The sequence below is a fragment of the Lepisma saccharinum genome, chromosome 24 (assembly GCF_977018435.1).
Source record: "Lepisma saccharinum chromosome 24, izLepSacc3.1, whole genome shotgun sequence".
NCBI classification, from domain to species: domain Eukaryota; kingdom Metazoa; phylum Arthropoda; class Insecta; order Zygentoma; family Lepismatidae; genus Lepisma; species Lepisma saccharinum.
In genome coordinates, this window is record NC_139252.1 from 49,731,326 (window position 1) to 49,751,369 (window position 20,044).

General features: G+C 37.0%; 1 protein-coding gene across 4 annotated transcripts in view; it reads left to right on the top strand.

The window, feature by feature from the left end:
• Positions 1–12,973: 12,973 nt before the first annotated feature.
• Positions 12,974–20,044, top strand: part of LOC145978275 (dual specificity mitogen-activated protein kinase kinase 4-like) — a 36,064-nt gene continuing 28,993 nt past the window's right edge. For 3 of the 4 annotated variants that reach the window (XM_083110791.1, XM_083110792.1, XM_083110794.1), the window contains exons 1-2: positions 12,974–13,221; positions 18,830–18,871. In XM_083110791.1, the coding sequence (XP_082966917.1) occupies positions 13,179–13,221; positions 18,830–18,871 (85 nt within the window). In that variant the 5' untranslated portion in view covers positions 12,974–13,178. The remainder of the gene's footprint in view (positions 13,222–18,829; positions 18,872–20,044) is intronic. The other variant, XM_083110793.1, reaches the window with a different exon arrangement.

Sequence of the window (20,044 nt, forward strand, 5' to 3'; positions counted from 1 at the left end):
GGATTTATCTTCCTTATCAACTCATCTGATGAAGACTTTTTCAAGCAGTTGCAATATTGTGATAGAAATATATATGCACCAGAAAAATCAATAAAGTGTAAATATCACTTATTTATTCATAAACATGTTGGCATGGGATGTTAGCAATGCTTTAATTAATACCTAATGCTTTAAATATTTTATGGTATTTGTATCCAGGTGCATATTGTACTTGCTTCCAATGTCACTCTCGCTGATCTGTTAAGAATAGTTAAATTAATCAGCCAGACTCAAGACTGGTCCATAAGACTTGAAATATAATAATTCAAACCCCTACTATCACCCTATAAAACAGTTCCATCAATAACCCATATTTATATGCGATTGCTATCTTCAATAGTTTCGTACCATATCTCCAATAGCAGTATTTGTCGTATTCTGTTTTATCTAATTCATTGATTGAGTTATTTCAAGTCTCTTTGGCTAATTGCGATGCTGAGGATGAGTGATGATGCAGTGAAATTGATGAAGGGACAATCACAAAAAACACCCATGCTCAGGCTGGGATTCAAACCCTAGACCCCAGGTATTGTAATGTTCTGTATTATCTAATTGTATGGCATGTCGGGGACATTTAGTACAAAGCATATCTGTCGCTCAGTCCATATTCAAGTTAAGAACCAGTAGCACCACCTAAAATTGGTTGCCAATATCATTAAAATTTAAATAGTAACTACGAACGTTGGTTTTCATTTTTTTTTTTTTTTTTTGGGAACAGAGGTGATAAGATGGAAATTTTATGTGTTACTTTATTTTTACACAAAGAGACTGACCAAGATGTGTCATGTTATGCTGAGGCGAAATGCAGTGTAACTTTTTTAATTTGTCTGGGAAAGGCTCTTCATCAGCTTCAATGCATGGAAGAGAGACCCCCTGTCGACAAAGGCATCAAACCCAAATGTGCAGTATCGCCATTGGCATTTTTCTTTGGGGAACCAGCGAGCCCAGAAAGGTCTAGTTTGAGTTCAGTTTTTAAGTCTGCTTTATGCACAGAAAAGGCTAATCGGGCTACAGTTTAAAGTGGGATCCGAACCAGTGTGCCAAGTTCCTCCACCAGGCATCGAACCTGGGACTTTTTGATTACAAGGCGACAACACCCACTGTACCATTTGGTACCCCCCCCCCCAAATTAATTTAAGGATAAGGTTTATGCTGATACCAAAATCCATGACAATTAAGAGCTTAAGTGTACATTTGGAGTCTCTTGGTTTCTCACTTCCAGATGTTGGAGTACATGGGAAAGGAAACTGAATACTGACTAGGGATACTCTGTACACACACCTCAATAAGTACTCCGGCAGTTTTTCTTTATACAGCATATTTGCAAAAGATACAATTAACCTACACGTGTATCAATATACTCTGTATAAAATTACTACTAACTTCGTTGACCCTGTACAACCAAAAAAGCACATGTAGGACTGGGCCAAGTGTAAGGATTTTAACTACGTCTGAAGTACGTGATTTTTTCATTTATAAAACTTTTGCCTTCCTGTATTTTCTTCACTTGAAAAATGTGTGTCTCAATCCAGGGACCCTTCACATGTGTAATGAAGGAAAGTGTAAAATCCAGAAACATACAATTTGTTCTACTGTATGTGTGTTGTACTAGCAATCTATGGAAAAAAATAATTTGAATTTACAAATAAAAATTTCTGATCCTTGTAGAACACAGGCATTAAGTACGTACGTAGTGTTGTGCATATGACAACAGAATTTGAGACAAATTTCTTGAAATGACAGTCAACATTTCTACATTGTGGTGATGAATACAGATGAATGAGACTTGGTTCACTGATTCTTCGTAGCATATAAATATGTTGAAGTATGGAATGCTTGTCCCGTGTTCTCGGTGCAAGTGATTATATTCACCATTGTCCAGGGAATGACCTCAGGTTAGTGTGTAACTGCCTTAACCTAAGAATATTTAAAAGTGTGTGTAAACTGTGGTATGGAACATGATTTTTTTTTTTTTTTATTGTGGTAAGCTCAACTGTGTCCATCTATCAGATTCCATTCCATTATGTAAATAATTTCTTTTGTAAAGAAAGTTGCATTGTGTAATAAAATTTTAAGTAAATATAAGTTTGTTTGTTTTTTGCTCCCATGTCCACACACATTTTTTGTTGCCTGAAATTGTGTATATTCTGGAAGTTAACCTAGCCATAGGCGTTTCATTTCTAGAGGGTGGTGGGGTTAGTACATTTACTCAGCTACAAGATGGTATACTTAGTTTTATTCTCTGATGCTCTTTTGAGATGGGCCTAATTTTAAAGTTGCAGAACTGTTTACTGGGATATTGACGATAACAGATATAAGGTGTTATGTCAATTAGCTTATCCTAATAGTGAGATTCCATGTTCAGTGAACAAATTTTATGGGTACAGTGGCATTCACAAGTATACCTTGGAAATTTGTCCATTTCGTTAATTTTCCCCTTTTATGCTACATGTTTTTAACCAAAGGACTCTTGTGTCCTCTGGCACAGAGGTTATCAGCTGCTTGTTTGGCGTTTTGTTCCAATTGAATCTCTCATTGGCTGAAACCAGGGGCGGCGCCAGAAATTTTCGACCGGGTGGGCTGAAGCTCCATATTGATAGATTAGGGTGGGCAGTATAAATGTAAGACCATATTATAGTATATATGTGTATGTAAGACATATGTATCACCCCCTCTCTCTTACACTCCCGATTTTCCTCTTACTTCTTTTCCATTTCTTGTTTCCCTCTTTATTCGTTTCTAATCTATTCTCGCATCTTGTTCCATTTCCTTTCGCTTTGTCTCTGATGGACACAATTATTTCAAGGAAGTGTTTAATCATGCGCAGCCATACATTCTAATCACATTCTTTCATGCATGTTAACACAGTGAAATAAATGTGAATTAGGTTTAAGCATGTGTTGCAAATACAAGGCACATACTTGATTTTATGTATTCGGCGACAATGATAGAAAGTGCGATGGTAGACAATCGTGAAGTCTCTCTTAATTTAAATGCATGTTCCTGAGCATATTTTCATCGTATGAGTTTTTGACTGAAAGAGTTTTCTTACTCCTGGGGGGTTACTTTTCTTAGCTTACAAGGTTTGTACGTACAACTGTAGCTTACAAGATTTGTACAACTGAGAAATCTATCTGAATGTTTGTAGTAGCGGTGATTGGGTGCCAACATTTGAGGGGCAAGGACAATATACTTTTTCTTGGTAGCATAAAGAGGCCATAGTGCGGGGACAAAAAGCGGCAAAATCTGGCTGGGGAACTGCATCCCCCACTTCACGCTCCTCCTAATCGCCACCACTGAATGTTTGGATTAAAATGAACGTCTTATTAGGAATGGTTTAAAACACACACGGAAATCAAATTCTTTGTTCATTGTCCATGAAGTATTCCTAGGCTAATGAAAGGCTATTTTGACAGAATATCACTCAAACAAGATCAAAAATTCTGTTCAGAATTGAAGAGATTATTAGCTAAGTTGCTATTCGTTTTCTGAACTCTCATGTTACTAATGCGGGAGAAGCAATACACGTATGGTTGGTTACATGAACATATTTTTTGAGGTAACAAAATGATTTAGGACACAAGGAATTCATCGAAGTTGATCACCGTGCCAGTAATATTTCATATATTTTTCATAATGACTTGGGTTGCATGGCGTGACCATTTCGAACACACTAGAATGTCAACCTCGTCAACCTCTATCCTGTGCACATAGGCTACCCTGGAAACTTTATTCTTTCAGGGCAACGAGTCCCTGGTGCTTGGAACCACTGTCAAAGTAATAATTTATGAGGGTTTGTATTTTGAGTGTCGGCTTGTGTTTGTTTTCACCCCTTCCTAACTTTAATCTAATCACCATTGAACCTTATCGTCGTCATTATCAAAGTTAGCAGAAAAATGACTTTAACCTTTAAACAGCCAGTGGGTCATATATGACCCATGGTGCCGGTTACAACATTCACGTGCTTTTAGGACCTTCATACTTGTATGTGAGGTTGTAAACGCTGACAGATGTTGAGACAAGAGTTTGAAATGTTATATGGAAGAAAACCCATCCCTCCCCCTTTCTCTAATATGCAAATTAGCTATTTTTAGCCAAAATGCAAATTGTACGAATTGCGTCATATTTCAGCTTGTATGAGAACTAGAACTTGAAAGAAGTTTCCGTTTGTTGCAAAAGGTCTACTCTTTGAAAACAATGCAAAAGTTTGCGCCCTTTTTCCAAAATAACGGGAGAAGAGGGGGCGAACGCGATTTTTTCATTCAAATTTGGGGACTTGGCCCCTCCCAACCCCGTTTTTCTCACTTGGGTTTTCTAAATTGTACGCGGTCGCGTGCTCCGATGTTTTTGTTTTCAAACAAAATTTATCCGAAGTAGATTGCTCAAATAGTCTCAGAGATATAACGTTTTTCTGAAATAAGTGTAAAAATTTAAAAATAGAGTGCAAAGGCCGTGGCGAGAGAGGGGTTACTTTCGAAAACCGGCTCGACTGTTTAAAGGTTAAATATAACAAATCAACCACAACTTACTCTTCCAAAAATGGAGTTGCATTAGTTCATACCTCTTAGAAAGTTGAGATGGTAGTTTCAATTGCACAGCGTTTCATTAGTGGATCAAGTCAAGGCAGCTAATTCCGTGAACAATGATGTTGTTTTCCGAAAGTCTCAAATATTTGTCTCAGGCAATCACCCTCCTAAAATGGACACATCTTCTGTGGAGATAAAATGCCACGTTTGGTGCGAGTTCTTTCTGTATATTTTCCCCCCAAGGCATAACTCTGTCGCATTATAATGAAGACTTCCTGTGTTCGACTCCCCCCCCCCCCCTCTGGTGGAAGCACAATGCACACTGGTTCCACGTTAAACTGTAGGTTTAGTCCCGATTAGCCTATCTGAGCATAAAAGTGGATTTAAAAACAAACTAACAAAATCGTCTTCTGGACACTTCGTGACATAACTTTGTTTTCTTTACTTCAGCTGCATCTACAGATTCTGTTGACATTTTCGGCTGATTCATGTGGCAAAATTTATGTATGGAACGAGGATTTCTAAATAGGATAAGCCACTCATTAGCAATTGAATAATTCTGTAGCTTTTTCCATACATAACTGGTTTATTAAAATTTATTCACTGCAGTATTGTAGTGATTATTGTGATTCCTTCTAATTAGTAGAATGAATATAAAGTTGATATTTCGCATACCATATTGATATTTGAAGATAACAAGTATATAAAAATTGTAATGAAATAAAAAAGGGACACTTCTGGAATTTTAATGCAGAGCTAATTAAAACTATATTATACTCTCTAGCATAATTAAACCCGAAGGTTTGTGGCTTCAGCAACAGAAGCCTTCCATCTGTCCCTATTCGGGGCAAGATCAATCCAATCATTTCGATCCTTGCCGATTTCTTTTAGGTCCATCTCAACGTTGTCCCTCCATCCTGGTCTCTTAACATCAGGTTTCCCAACAAGAATCCTGTAAACTATTTTTTTCTCTGCCATTCGTGTCACATGGCCTGCCCATCTAAGTCTTCTTGATTAAATTATTCTAATAATAATAATTAAAAAATCAAAATAATGTATTGTGTTGCCGGAGAAAGTAACGCTAAGATGATGTTTTTATTTGTTTATTTAGAGATTATTTTAACCATACCCAGGCCGGAATTTATATACGTAATGTGGAGGCCTTGAGCTGCAGTCCACAAGTTCAACCTAAATTCTGATCTAATCTTGATCATACCCTGCATAATTTTGAACCTCCTAAGACTACTAACTGCTTTTAATCATGGAAGTATTCATTTGATCACAGTTTTTGTTTCAATAGCTCTAGTATTTACTTTTACTTTCTAATGACAAAATTGGCTTTTTATGGGTTGATAATATGTGAATATTTCTAGCATAGATAATATTCACAAGTAAAATATACATGTTATGAACAACAGAATACACTTATTTATCGAATTATTCATATATCTCCAAGTATATGTACTTATTGAATTTGATTGGGTGGACGCTTGCCCACCCGTGCCCACCCCTGGCGCCGTCCCTGGCTGAAACAAAAAAAAAAAAATATGGTGATGGACAAATTTACTTGGTAATACTTATGCATCCCACTGTACTGTTGCTTAACCAAGATGACAATAGCAGAAAACGGGCAAAAAAACTGCATTTTGGACACACTTTGTTGCAGCTTGGTAATGGAATCCAACAATGCCCCATGAAAACAAGTGAATATTTACAAGCAAGCAGTGTTGTGCTGACAGTATATGAAAACTTAATTTTGGGATGTTGCTTTCTAAAGATAATCCAAGCCTACCCCTATTTCATGAGAGAGGGGGTTGATCTTGAACTTTGATATTTGCTACAGGGGAGGCCATGGGCCTTGCCAGAAATTTTCCTAAGGGGGGGGGGTCGAATCAAAGATGATGAGGACACCCCCGCCCCTTAAAAATATTGATACATACCAGTGACACATGCAGAAGTTTGTCAAGGAGGATGTTCATTTTTAAAATAATTGCATTATCTGTATTTTAAATTATTATTATTATTACTAGTAAACTCCACGAAAACTGTCCAGTGAAGGTGAAGGTCACGCCATCTACATAGAGTGTTGCTAATAAGCAACAATTTCAACTTTCAATAATAATTCCAAAAAAAAATGTTAGAAAATAGTACTTAATGTAAAGAACATTATGAGGTATTTTTTACACTGAAATACTTTCTTGGCCATTTAGAGAAAATAAAAAAAGGTTTCCGTGAAATTCACAAGGAAATTATTATTTTTTACTTCTAACTAAAAAATTATGGAACCAGTGACACAACAGGGTTGGAAAAAATAGCGTAGCATTCTTAAGGTTCATAGATGCCTACTATATATATTTCATACACAAAATGCATAAGCATGTGAAGTCAAAAAGTAAAATGTTCAAAGATTCGCAAAAAATTTCGGGTTATGTAATGTAAAATATCGTCGCTGGCTAACTCGCGTTCTATTTGATCACGTAAAAACTTTCAGGGAGAAAGTTTGTAATAATAATAAAACTCTAAAAATTAATTTTAAGAACAAATACAGTGTCTTTAGAGTGACAGGTCAACTGTATTTTGTTTCATTTGAACTGATTTTGCCGTGCATCGATCTTGCCCTCTTCTGAACGCTGCCTGTGACGTGTGCCCGCCTACATTTGCTTACTGGGGGAACAAAATATTTCCCGCAAGTCTACATATTTGTACTTTGTCCACAGTAAGAATCATCATTATTTCTATCTATAACAGTGGCGACATCAGGATAAATCATCTAGGGGTGCTGGGGGAAATGCGGAATCAAATTAAGGAGTTGCGATCTTGAAAATAAAGACAACATGAAACAAACTTGTACGGATGTTATACGAGGGTCACTATTTATATTTTGAGGAATTTGGCATTGAAAACTGCTTTATTGTTTTTCGAAGTATTCTCCTTTATGGTCAATGCACTTTTGCATTCGTTCGAACCATTTGTCAAAGCAGGTTTTCCAATCTTCTTGAGACACCTCCATAATATGGTTTTTGAACGCATCAACGGCGTCTTCCGCTGACGAAAATCGTTGTCCACGCAATTTATTCTTGACATTCGGGAACAAGAAGAAGTCATTGGGTGCCAAATCAGGACTGTACGGCGGATGACCCATCAATTCGATTTTTTGACTGTTCATAAAGTCGGTTGTTAGACGAGATGTGTGACAGCTGGCAATGTCTTGATGAAGAATGATCCGACGGCGTTTGTTTGTTTTCCGTATTTGACCAAAGACCTCTGTCAAACAAATTGTTGTGTACCATTCAGAGTTGACCGTTCTACGTTCCTCTAAAGGCACAGTTGCCACATGACCAGTTTTCCCGAAAAAACAGGCGACCATTTGTTTCGATGTGCTTCGAGCGCGAACAACTTTTGTTGGATTGGGTTCATCTTGAAACACCCATACAGTCGACTGCTGTTTACGTTCCGGCTCATATGCATATATCCATGATTCGTCACCTGTTACAATCTTATATACGTCTTTTGAAGCACCACGATTGTATTTATTGAGCATTCGTTTGCACCAATTGACGCGAGCGTCTTTTTGAGTTTTTGTCAAATTGTGTGTGATCCAACGAGAACATACCTTTCTCACAGCTAAATGATCATGTAATATTTTATATATGCTGGTGGAACTAATGCCTATGGTTGCCTCAATCTCACAGTATGTCACATGACGATCTTGCTGTATTAGGTTTTGCACAGCATCAATGTTTTCTTGAACAACAACTGATTCTGGACGACCTTCGCGAATCTCGTCGGTGAGCGAATGGCGGCCACGATTAAATTCGTTATACCAGCGTTTCACAGTGGCAAAGGATGGGGCTTCATCGCCAAATGTGGAAGTAAGTTGATCGATGCACTCTTGTCTTGATAATCCACATCGAAAATCGTAAAAATTCATCGCACGAAAATGTTCACGAGTTAATTCCATTTTATTATTGTCGCGCAATCTCCAAGGCAACATAAACAACACAAATGAAGCTATTGACAAAACATTTGAAGTACGTTATGGTCAATAATGCCAGACGATTCCGTGCAAACGTCAAATCGCGCCTAACTTCAATCAGTGTTGCCAAGGCTCAAAATATAAATAGTGACCCTCATAGGGCGTACGCTTTTAGAAGGAACATGAGTTCGGCCAATAGCCAGCCAGTGCTACTGCGCTGTTGCCAAACTAACTGCTAGCGAAAGGGAAGGACAGAAGATTCGCGATGTGTCCATTATTTTGATAATGCATGCACAGTATATATGAGTACAGTGAAATAATATAGTGAATATTTCTACACAGGATTATAATATCATATCACTGTAGCATATACGAGAAACCCATACCTGAAAGAAGCTTGAAGGTATTTATTGTAGAGGAACTGCCAGGTCATCATCACCGCTCTCGTCGTCTTCCTCGGTCTCCGTGTCACTGATTTCACTCATTTCCGAGTCACTCTCCTGGAGGTTAATGATTAGATTTTGCACCCTTGGTGCCTGTACTACTGGTGCTAGGTTTCGCTAGTGACATTATTTAAAATAAAAAGAACACACTATTGCACGAAAGGGCTGTATTTAATCTTTTTACAAACTCGTGTGGCGCACGAGTGAACGATAAGCGAATAATTTTACACCGGCCTTGCTACGAAAACGCTGAACTCAAACTGACCCAGACTTTCAATGTTCGAGAACGCCCAGAACAATGAAGGGGCATTGTTTATATCGAGACGAATTTAACACCCACAGTTTTCCTTAGACACAACAACTCAGCTGCGTCAACACGGTGGCAACGAAAAAGACAGGCGGAAGGAAATGAAAGGTGATGTTTCCCTTGTTTCTTCAAGGAACGATAACTCCTGCTGAAGGCGACGGAAATCCATGGGACTTAGACATTCAGGTTCAAAATGTCTTGCCCCATCTTATGATGAACCTTAAAGGGGCGAGTTTTATGAAAACTTCTTGCGCGCAAGAAAAATACTGAACACGGCTTTTAACTTCCGCGCCGCAGTCTCCTTCCTAACTGTACAACGTTGCACTATTGGCTGATCACCACGCACACCCTCTGCGTGGCCCCGCCCGATATCGCTTTTAAAAGCGTGCGTCGTTTAACACAAATCAACTTTTATTTATTTATTTACTCAGAGTTTCAGATACAGTCTTATTTGGCCATTTTACACTGAAACAACATAAAGTAGAAACAAAAAATAACAAAAGATAAAACAATAACAAGATGGGATAGATTTACATATTTTTGGTCAGTAATATACAAAAATTACTTTCTGGAAGGAAAATATCTACATTCAGGGGAAGTTTGTTGTAGATTTCTGAGAGCCTGTAAAACAAGGATCTTTGTAGAAGGGATAGCCTAGTGGTTGGGTTGTGGAAGAGTTGCAGGTTGCGCGTTTGCTTTTGGGGTACCCTAAGTGTGAATTCACTTATTAGGAGATCTGTTCTGATTTTGCCATTTATTATCTTGTATAAAAATTCCATGTCAGCAGATAGAAGGTTTCCATAAAAATATATCATTGAAAGTTAATTCTGTCATAGCAATTGGCTTAAATTTTATGTATTTGTGTAATATAACACACATTTTCTGTCATCTTTAACTAATCGCAACGATGAGGATGAAGGATTGGATAACATTGATGAATAGATACTTACAAAGAACACAAGGCCGTGACTAACCAGTGAACTTCAATGGCGAGAGCAAAATTCGGCCGCTTATTGAACTGTGCCACTGAGACGGTGTTTCACTCTTGTAAGATTTTAAAATAGCCAACAAACACGTGTTTTGTAATTTGAAACGAACAAGGCTTGTTCAAGGAAGGCCAGTGGCATACTATATTAGGTATGTTTACACTTCAAGAAAGTGGTTATAAAATGTAATCCGAAAACTACAAACTGAATAAACAAAAGGGGGGGGACATATTCTTAACAACAATGCAGGCGAAAGAGAGAGAACAGCCACTGATCTTTGTAGAGACCGCCGCTACTGCATCAAAACAAATGTTAAAATCGTCTATTTCAGTGTTTTTGCGTTCCCGCTTGTAACTCTTTGTTGTTGACTCGAAGAAAACGTTCACGCCTCAGCCGAAGTTAAAGTACTGTTGATACGTTCTACAGACTTTTCAGAAACCCCACAAGTTTCCGCCGTCAGTTTTTGTACTTTTGCAAAGTTGATGTTCTTCTTTGCTTCTTCGTTATATGCAAGATTTCTGAAAAAGTTGTAAAGGTTTCGAATTATTACCTTACTTTGTTTTTAAATGTCCGTTCGCCAGGTAATACAGTCATAGGCGTAGCTAGAACTTTATATTTGGGTGTGCACAAAGAAAAAAATGCGGTCTTGTACCTTTTTAATAGCATATTTTGCAACACAATCACTTGGCTCTTTAACTGCACTGATGTTTGTAAAGGAATAGAAATTCACTAAATGACAGTGTTGAAAATTTCTGAATATATGTAGTAGAGAAAATCAAATTGCATAGAAATTACACACACACAAAATGTTCATAAATGTTACAAACAAATACATCAAAATACACGTCATCTATAACAAGAGACGTCTGTCAAAAGGTACAATGTTTTTAAACTCATCAATAACTTCATTTACATCAATAGACAAAGCTCTTTCCTGTTCCACAAATAGCAAGAGCAGGGCTTGCAATCTATCCTGCTTCTGAGTTGCTCTTAATTTAGTTTTAACTTGTGTAAGCTTGGAGAAAGCTCTCTCACACGTGCAGCTTGTGACAGGTATAGAAGAAAGGCGTTGCAGTACAGAGTAGAATGCAGTAAATATCTTCTTTCTCCAATGACATAAAAAAATCGAAAATCTATAGACACTCGTTTCATCAGCGATAATGCACACGTTTGTACCAAGTAATGACAATTTCAACTTCTTATAAACTGCCACTTATTTTCTCTTTAATTGAAATATCTGTCTCTAATTCTCTTTGATAAAGCAGCCCATTAGGGTGTGCGTAGGCACACCCGGCACACCCCGTAGCTACGCCTATGAATACAGTACCATCACTTCCACCTGCTTTTGTACTGCACGTAGGACGCTGCTCCTCAATGTCATTCATAATGAATGGAAAATCAAATAATCCCTACACAATACACCATCGAAGACGCAATCAGCCGCAAACATACAGAGCGCGAAGTGTCGACCGAGCAGGGGGAATTTCTGAGGCCAAGATTGTTGGTGGGGGGGAAATCCCTCCTGTCCCCCCCCCAGGATATTTCGCGGTGAAAATTATGCATGAGCAGCGCAGCATTTTGGTTTTGACTCCTGACATGGGAAATCATACTCACGATTATAACAATGCAAGTAAGCTACTATCAGACACTCTTCGGTACAGACGAGTTCACAAGCAAAGTCTGACGATCACTCTACACATCAATTTGACATTATTAAGGAAAACAGGTTAATTTTTACACAAATGTAACTTTTTATTGAATTACTACTTGTACAAGGTAAAGGTGCCCATAGCACCGTGCCATGCTATATGACGGCACATTTAGGGGATGTAGAGGTAGGGCCAAACACATTCTCGATCTCGGCCGTTTTGGAGGTTATGTGATCAGCACCATGCTCTGGTCACCTTTACCCCAGAGGGTCGCCATTAGGTTCCCATTGATTTAGGGCTGGGTGGCCCCCAGAGCCACTTTATGTAGGGACAAGGCCTGCAAAATCCCAACCTTAGAATCGAACCTGGATCTCCCGCATGGCAGTCAGACGTCCTGTCGACTAGTCCACCGCAGTTCGCTATTTCTCGTACAATCTGACAGAAATTACTTGGTTGCAGAGGCGTGCTCATGATTTTCCACAAAAAAGGAAAACTCATAGCCTACTTCTTTTTAGTATACACTTCTCATTTTCCCATCCTTTCCTGTCTTTGATGTTCTTTTTTAACTTTTTTAAGAACACTGGACGAAAGAGGGTTATGACCCCCATAACCCTCCCTGGGTACGCCACTGCCTTGTGGTGATGCCATGTTGGTTTGCAAGCCTGTCCTGCACCTGCTGTCACGCTGAACCTTTGGGAAATGATTTCGGGTTCTCGAACAGTCGTGTTTAAAAATGATTAATCTTCTGTTTTCTTCATAATGAGTGTCTGAAACATCTTTAAAACTAAAAGGGTATTTTTATTCCAGAAATTCCAAAAGAAATCATTGGGCAATGGGGAGCGAATTTTCCCCATCTTTGAATTAAAAAAAAAAAAATCCCATACCGATATCGTCCAAAAGGGCTTTAGTTTTAAATGCGGAACATGGAAAATAAAATAAGTGTAGTATTTTTGAGGTTTTGGCGAATATTTGCTTCGGGCTGAGAGATGAAGGAACAAAAATTTTCCTTGTAACGGTGGGAATATTAATATTTATCTGGCAACACAGTCCATCATCTCTAGCTGATTGATGGTTGCAAAATGCATGTTGTTACAAGTAATGGCAGTGAAGTTCTGTTTATGAGTGAAATATTCTTATCTCAAAACACAAATGGTATGCGGCATGAGAAAGAGGTACTTACAGACCATGAAACTGTGATGCATTAGTGGCAGAAATTCCAATGTTCAATTTATAAGACGTCAAGGAATTCAAAATGGCCGAACATCAAGGAAATTCGTATAACCAGATGAGCCAAGGTGTGTTTACTGTCAAATTTGAAGCGGATTTTTTATCTCAACGTGTCTCTAGTGTTACTCTGATTTTTTGTCTGGGGGTCAAATTGTGTTTTTTGTATACTGTTAAAGTTGACGCCATGTATTGACACAAAATAATTCGTAGCAAACTGAATCTTTAAGCATACACTTCAGATCTTGGTTATTAATTTTTCTAGTAGAATAATATGAAGTTCTAAGAGTGATTTATTTTACAATCAATGACATAACTCAATTCTCCATGTATGCTTGCAAGGGAAAACTGTGGGTTCTTCAACTTTTGAGTACCTGTAAATATTTTCAAGTCGAGAATACATTTAATTGTAAGGTTTTACTTAATATTTTAGGGTGTTACAATTATTGCTAGGATAGTGCACTGGTTACTGTAGGGCACAGTCAATAATTACTTTATGCTATCGTTCTGTCACTTGATGATTCGTGTTTATCACAAATTTGATTATCATCACAATATTACGTTTTTCCTGGTTGCATGGCCCAAAATAATTTCTTAAGTCCATAATACAATTGTTATGTTTCGTGACTGGAATTTCATTCGAATTGTGTAGTTCATTATATGGTCGAGACCAGTTTGACTTGATTTTCTTCATTCTATAGAAAGAGTACATTTTAGAAGTCTTTTTATCATGGCCCATCTAATACGTGTATTAGACAAAATGTCTTGTTTTTAATTTCCAAATGCTGTTACGGATTCTGTTAACTATAATATGAAGTGTTGTTTCTTTGTTATTTATAAATTTAAACAATCTGAATTGGAGGTGTTAGAAAGGATAAAATTAAGGGTACATATTTGGAATGGTAGATATATACTATATTCATAACATAATGTGAGGCAGATATGGTGCAACCACAGTACTGCTTTAGTAACTAGATTTTATTTAATAGTATTGTAACAAACAGGTCTTCAAAAGGGACATTTGGGCCCAAGTTCAGATTGTTTAATTCTGAACTAAGTATTGTACGCACACTTGTAATATGGTTCCATATCTATTCATGGAACTATTATTGATAGTCACAGTAGCTTCACTTCTTCAGTGAAAAACTTTAGACCTGATACTTTGAGGTACCGTACAGTCTATTTTCCACACAATGTCTCTGAAAAATACATGCAAATGGTAGCTCTGAGCATTAGCTGCTATGTATTATGTGGAAATGGTGTCAGTGATCTTACCCCATGGCTTGTCTACATTGTGTTCACATTTGTGTACTCTTTCATCCTCACCTCATGGGATGCTGCCCTGGCTCATGGAATAACTGTGGATGTTGCGAGGGGAGGAATGTAGGCCTATGAGTTATTGACATCTTTCTAGTCATGGTAGGCGGCATCTGGTAATTGTAGGACAATCACTGGAATGTCAGTATTGATACTTTGGTTTATTCAGGGCTTGTCACGTTCCCAGGAGAAGCCCGTATTTCTTGGAATCTGAACCAACCAAATTCACCTGGTCCCAAGATATGCCTAAAGGTTGCTCTGGTTTTCTTCTGAATGATTGTGTATTTTCTTCCATTAATATTCAAGTACTTATATTGCAGATGAGTTTTCTTCGCCGTTGCCAGGCTTCAGTGAGCTGTTTTATGAGTTGCTGCCTTTGTTATAAAATTGTAAACTAGTAGTCTTGCTCAACATAAATATTGGAACCTATGAATGTGCAGATATTCCTAAGAATTTACTCTTTTGTTGTTGCACATAGGTTTTTCTGTGCCATTTGGATAGTGTCCAATTTTAGAGAAAGGCGGAGTCTTTTTTCAATTAATTGTTGCACTGCTATGGTTGATTCATCCCATGTTTCTTGACACTATGGAACTCAAGTTTCTACGACTTCAATCTGTTTTCAAGATCACCCAGACCATGTGAATCAAACATATGGCTGAAGTTCTGTAACGTCACACACTCTATTTGGTCTGTTTCAGCCTCAAAGTGAAAGACACATGATGGTATTGGAATGTCTTGAAGCTTTTCATTTGAAGCATAACTTGCTTCACTGGTAATTTCGCTGGAATAGTTGACAGTTTTATGAAGGCCTTAATTTTGCACAATACCATCTATCATCAGCAATGTTGTTCCATACACAAGATATGTATTTTTTTGGAAAACTTCTTCCTGTGAAACTGGATGCCAGGTTGCATGGAAGAGGGTGATTGCCTTTTGCCACTGCTCCACAGTTCACCTTCTCATTCCACTTCACTGTGTATCAGTATGTTAATAAAACAATTCAAAACAAAGCTTGAACACAATAGAAAATAAATGTTTTTTAGTGTATTTTATTGTGTAAAATGGCATCACAAAAACTTGTTGCCTCACTTGAAAATGTTTACTTACAATCCAAAATGAGGTACTTATTTTTTTCTTTTGGAGAATGACCTATGTGTATGGTATGATCAAAAAATCATTTTAAAGTTTGGTATTTAAGTGTGAATTAATCTGAAGTTTATAGAAGGTAATTTTTGTGTTGGGTGTAATTTTAGATAGTAATAAAATTTGGAGATATTTTACCACAGAAAAGTGACCTGCTGGAACCATAATTTCCTCTTTGAAACAATGTTGTACACATACACTGTAGAGGATGGAAAGCATAGAAATTCTAAGGCAACAAAATCTAAATAGTGTCAGGCACCAAGAGTGACGTGCCTAACCTACTCACATAAGCATGTAGCAGATGTTTGTATTTTCACTTGAAAGTGGAATTTGATGGAACATGAAGAAACAATGCTATGGAATTGCAGACTTGAAATGTTTCACAGATGTCAGCACCACTCTTATCTCTAATGTAACAATCTATGCATGTTGTGAAATAGATGTATACATATAAATATGGAACAAAAGTCGTTCTGCAAGAATGGCAACAAAAGTTTTCATAACATCTCAAGTACATTGAAAGACATGTGGACCTATCCTGTGGGAGTGAAACGTAGAAAACGGTAACAGGAAATTGAGTGCAAATTATATGTAACTGAAATGCTAAAATGATCAACTTTAGGGAAATAATATTTCCAGTGGTATCTTTTTCTTTCTTTTTAAGTATAAAATGGCCTTCATTTTGTTTTCAGTTAAATTGTACACCTCAGTTTGTAAATTAGTTTTGGATAATTTTAAACAAATGCTGGGGATATTTTATGTTACATACCCCCCTCCCCCTCCCACATTAAACTATGCAGTGTTTCTGCTGGCTTCATTGTGAAGAATGTACCCAAGGGACAACCCAATGCTTGATTGCCATCTCACATGCTTTCCATTTCAGATGCTAAGTGACATATCATGTGACCCTTCTCACTTCTGTGTTTCTCCATAACATACATAGGAGAATAAGTAATTAATTTGTACCAGTATCTTAGATAACTTCAGTTTATTCCAAAGTGTGAATATTCTAGTATTTGAGTATCACAAAGATGTGTTTATGTTAAAATTATACTATTTGATTTTACCTTTTCTATTTATTTTGCATAACTGATCGTTAGGGTGCAGATTTATAGGTACTTAAAAATGTGCTATAAAATAATGAAAAATACATTAATATAGGCATTGCATATGAACTCATTTCAATTTTCTTCTTAAAACATATTTACATATTGTGCGAGTTACTCACTGTATAATATAATCTATACAAAATTTGTATAAAATAGTCTTTCTTACGTGAGTGAGTATAGAATTTCGAAACTATGTTTCGGGGTTCGACTGCCCCCTTCCTGAGGTTCTTTTTCCTCTAGGCACAAATCATTTTATGCTGCGTCAAGATTGTTAAAAGGTTTGGTTAAAAAACACTTGTTAAAAACAGGTTGCATTTCCTTTAAAACCTTCAGTTAAAAATCCTGCTTTAAGGTGTTCCCCATTCTCCGTAAGACCTCTTTTCCTGGGATCCTATTAAATTGACTAAACACGTTCCGTTGTTCTGCTTGCTCTGACAGTCTACTCCTGACCGAGAAGTAAAGGTTTATTTTCCCCTCCTACGCTGTTTCGCCTTCCCCTACTTGCATCATCAATCCGACTCAAACTCTCGTTCCACCTCAACCACAAGGACTACTTCTGAAGTAACATGGAATCCTATCTTACGATCTTCTTTCTTTGTTCTATTCCATTTTTTAAAAAAATTCACCCATCCCTCCTCTAAATTTCAATCATCTCTGTTCAATTTTATACTTCTCCCCATAGTCAGGGCAGTCGAACCTCGAAACATAGTTTCAAAATTCTATACTCACTCACGTAAGTAAGACTATTTTATACAAATTTTGTATAGATTTAATTTTCTTCTTCCAGTGTACAGTTATAATTCCCCTTTGGCCCAGTATTCCTAAAAGAAAGAAGATCAAAGACAGGAAAGCATCGTAAAATGAGGACATGTATGAAACCTTACCGTTTGATAATCTTGGGCACGCCACTACTTATTCTGTATTAGCGTTACAGTTTATACATAAAATTACTTTTAAGATTCAGAAACTATTAACACCATTTTGAATGAAATTCACATTTGCAGTGAATCGTGAGTTAAAGTAATTTTCACATAAAGAGCTTGTGTTAAGGATTGTGCCAATTTGAAGGAGTACCCCAGTTACGTCCAATTGTGTCCGATTTGCACAGTTTTAGCAAAAAAAAATATTTTAAAGGATGTTCCAATTAAAATTTCTCTGAAGAAATGAAGTTGTGTTACCTATTGTGCTGATGGCGCACAAATGTTTCACAAACAATTGACAATAGTTTGAATCAAATCCTCATTTGGAGGAAAGCTAGGATAACACAACCTGGTTAATTTAACTGTACTTATAGGACAGAGTATTTATTTGTAAAGTAATTTAACACATCGTCAGTGGATCGAACCGCCGTGGTGGAGGGAGTGGTTAGCAGTTAGCTCAGCATGGCTACGATGCCAAGGGTTCTGGGTTTGAATCCTGGGCCCCCGTACTATGCTAAACCTTATCTACCAAGGAAAAGTAAACTGTCCTTGCCCCCTTCATTTTGGGCATCTTGCTTTCCCTCTCCGTTTTGTAACCCAATCGCTGCACTGATCATATCTCCACAGATAACTATCTACTTCCTTTCACATGAGCACTGATTGATTCCTACAAGATTTCAGGTGAAATAAAAGAAGGTTGGGTTGGCGTCTTTTTGTCCAAGTATGAGTCACCAACAGTGTCCAGTTTGCTTACCCTGATTAAGCGACATTTGGTATTGACAAAGATCTGACATTCCTTGCAACCCTCTAATCTGGCGAATACTAGATTTCAGTCAGTTCAACATCAACAAAAGTTTACCTTCTTCAATGTACGGAAAGCAAAGATGCATAAAAAGAATAGACATTTTAGGCACTAATCCTCAAAATAGGCATTTATAGGCACTATAAAAATGCACCCTACTGATCGTTATATACATGTGGATAAGTCTGATGAAGATTACTTCATGTGCATATAAAGCTGTGTAAATTATGTTCAGATATACCTTTGCATGGTGAAGAGAACATGGCAGTTCCATAAAACATATATTTGGGGGCAGCTATGTAGATGACCTGTTCCTCCTCCGTTGCTTTTTAACCCACCTTTTCAATGTAATATAAGATTTTAACTCTTCTTTTTCTACCTACTGAAGAAGACAACTGGTGTTGTCGAAAATTTGAGGAAATAAACGCAGGTATGTGTCTGATTTTCTAAGGATTTTACAATTTGTTTACTGTAGTAGTTAATGCTATATTCTTATGTGGTCCAGGGTTCGATTCTTGGTAGAGGCACATTTCTGTAGTTTGTTCACATTATCTTGGGAGAGGGTGGAGTGAAAGTTTAGATTAGCATGTCTGTGTATAGTGTGAGCATAAAAGGACTTACGTTTGGTTATGAATAACTTTGTAGTTGATTTTGTATAAATACAAATATTGTGAACATAGCCAGCATTAACGTACAATTTATGTTCTTCTGTTGAAATGTTTTGATTTCTTACTCTGTGTAGTAAATACAGTGTGATTCAAAAGTCTCACGTTGCTAACTTTCATTGATAAGAACTTGAAAACAGTAGTGATTTTTGCAATTGTTTTTCATGTTGAAACTTGGTCTTTTGGCACCTTTTTAAACACTGTACATTGTATATTTATTCTACACAGATAGCTGCAGAAAAATCATGTTAATAAAAAAAAAATAGGGATATGTGTTCTTGATTGCCAACGCTACGAGTCCAGAGTTTTGTCAAAAGGTGCAGATAACATGTGCCTAAGTATTACTATACATTCATTCGAAAAATCAATTACTCTGAAATTTTACTTTTGATGGTAAATTGTGTTATATTTGGCAACTCTACTTAGATTATATTTGTAAAGTATTAGAAAATGATAATGTAAAGTGTTAGAAAATATGTCAAAAGATGAATCAAAGAACCCAGTGTAAATATATTAAGTTATTGATGAAAGGGCTGTGCAACTTTTGTAACACACTGTAAAATATAAGAGAATCATCTGCCTGCCTGCCAATTGTTCATTTTCACATGACCACAATTCTTATTACATATATATGTATTAAGCATAATCTATTACATGATAATTTAGATCTTGTCTATATTGTATGAGGGTTCAACCATAAATAATGGGAATTGGTTTGTTTACTTACGTTTATGTACTCCCCATATGAATCAATTCACTCAGCCCAATGTTTTTCCCTTGTTATGGAATTTGTAAACTTGAATACTGTTTATGGTCTTCAGTGCATTTTCTTTCACTTCATCCACATCAACTCACGTTTTTTCCTACGTGTATAGAAAAAACAGTTTCAAAATAATGGAGACATTAACATAGAAGGCGTTATCATAGTTGCAGCAACC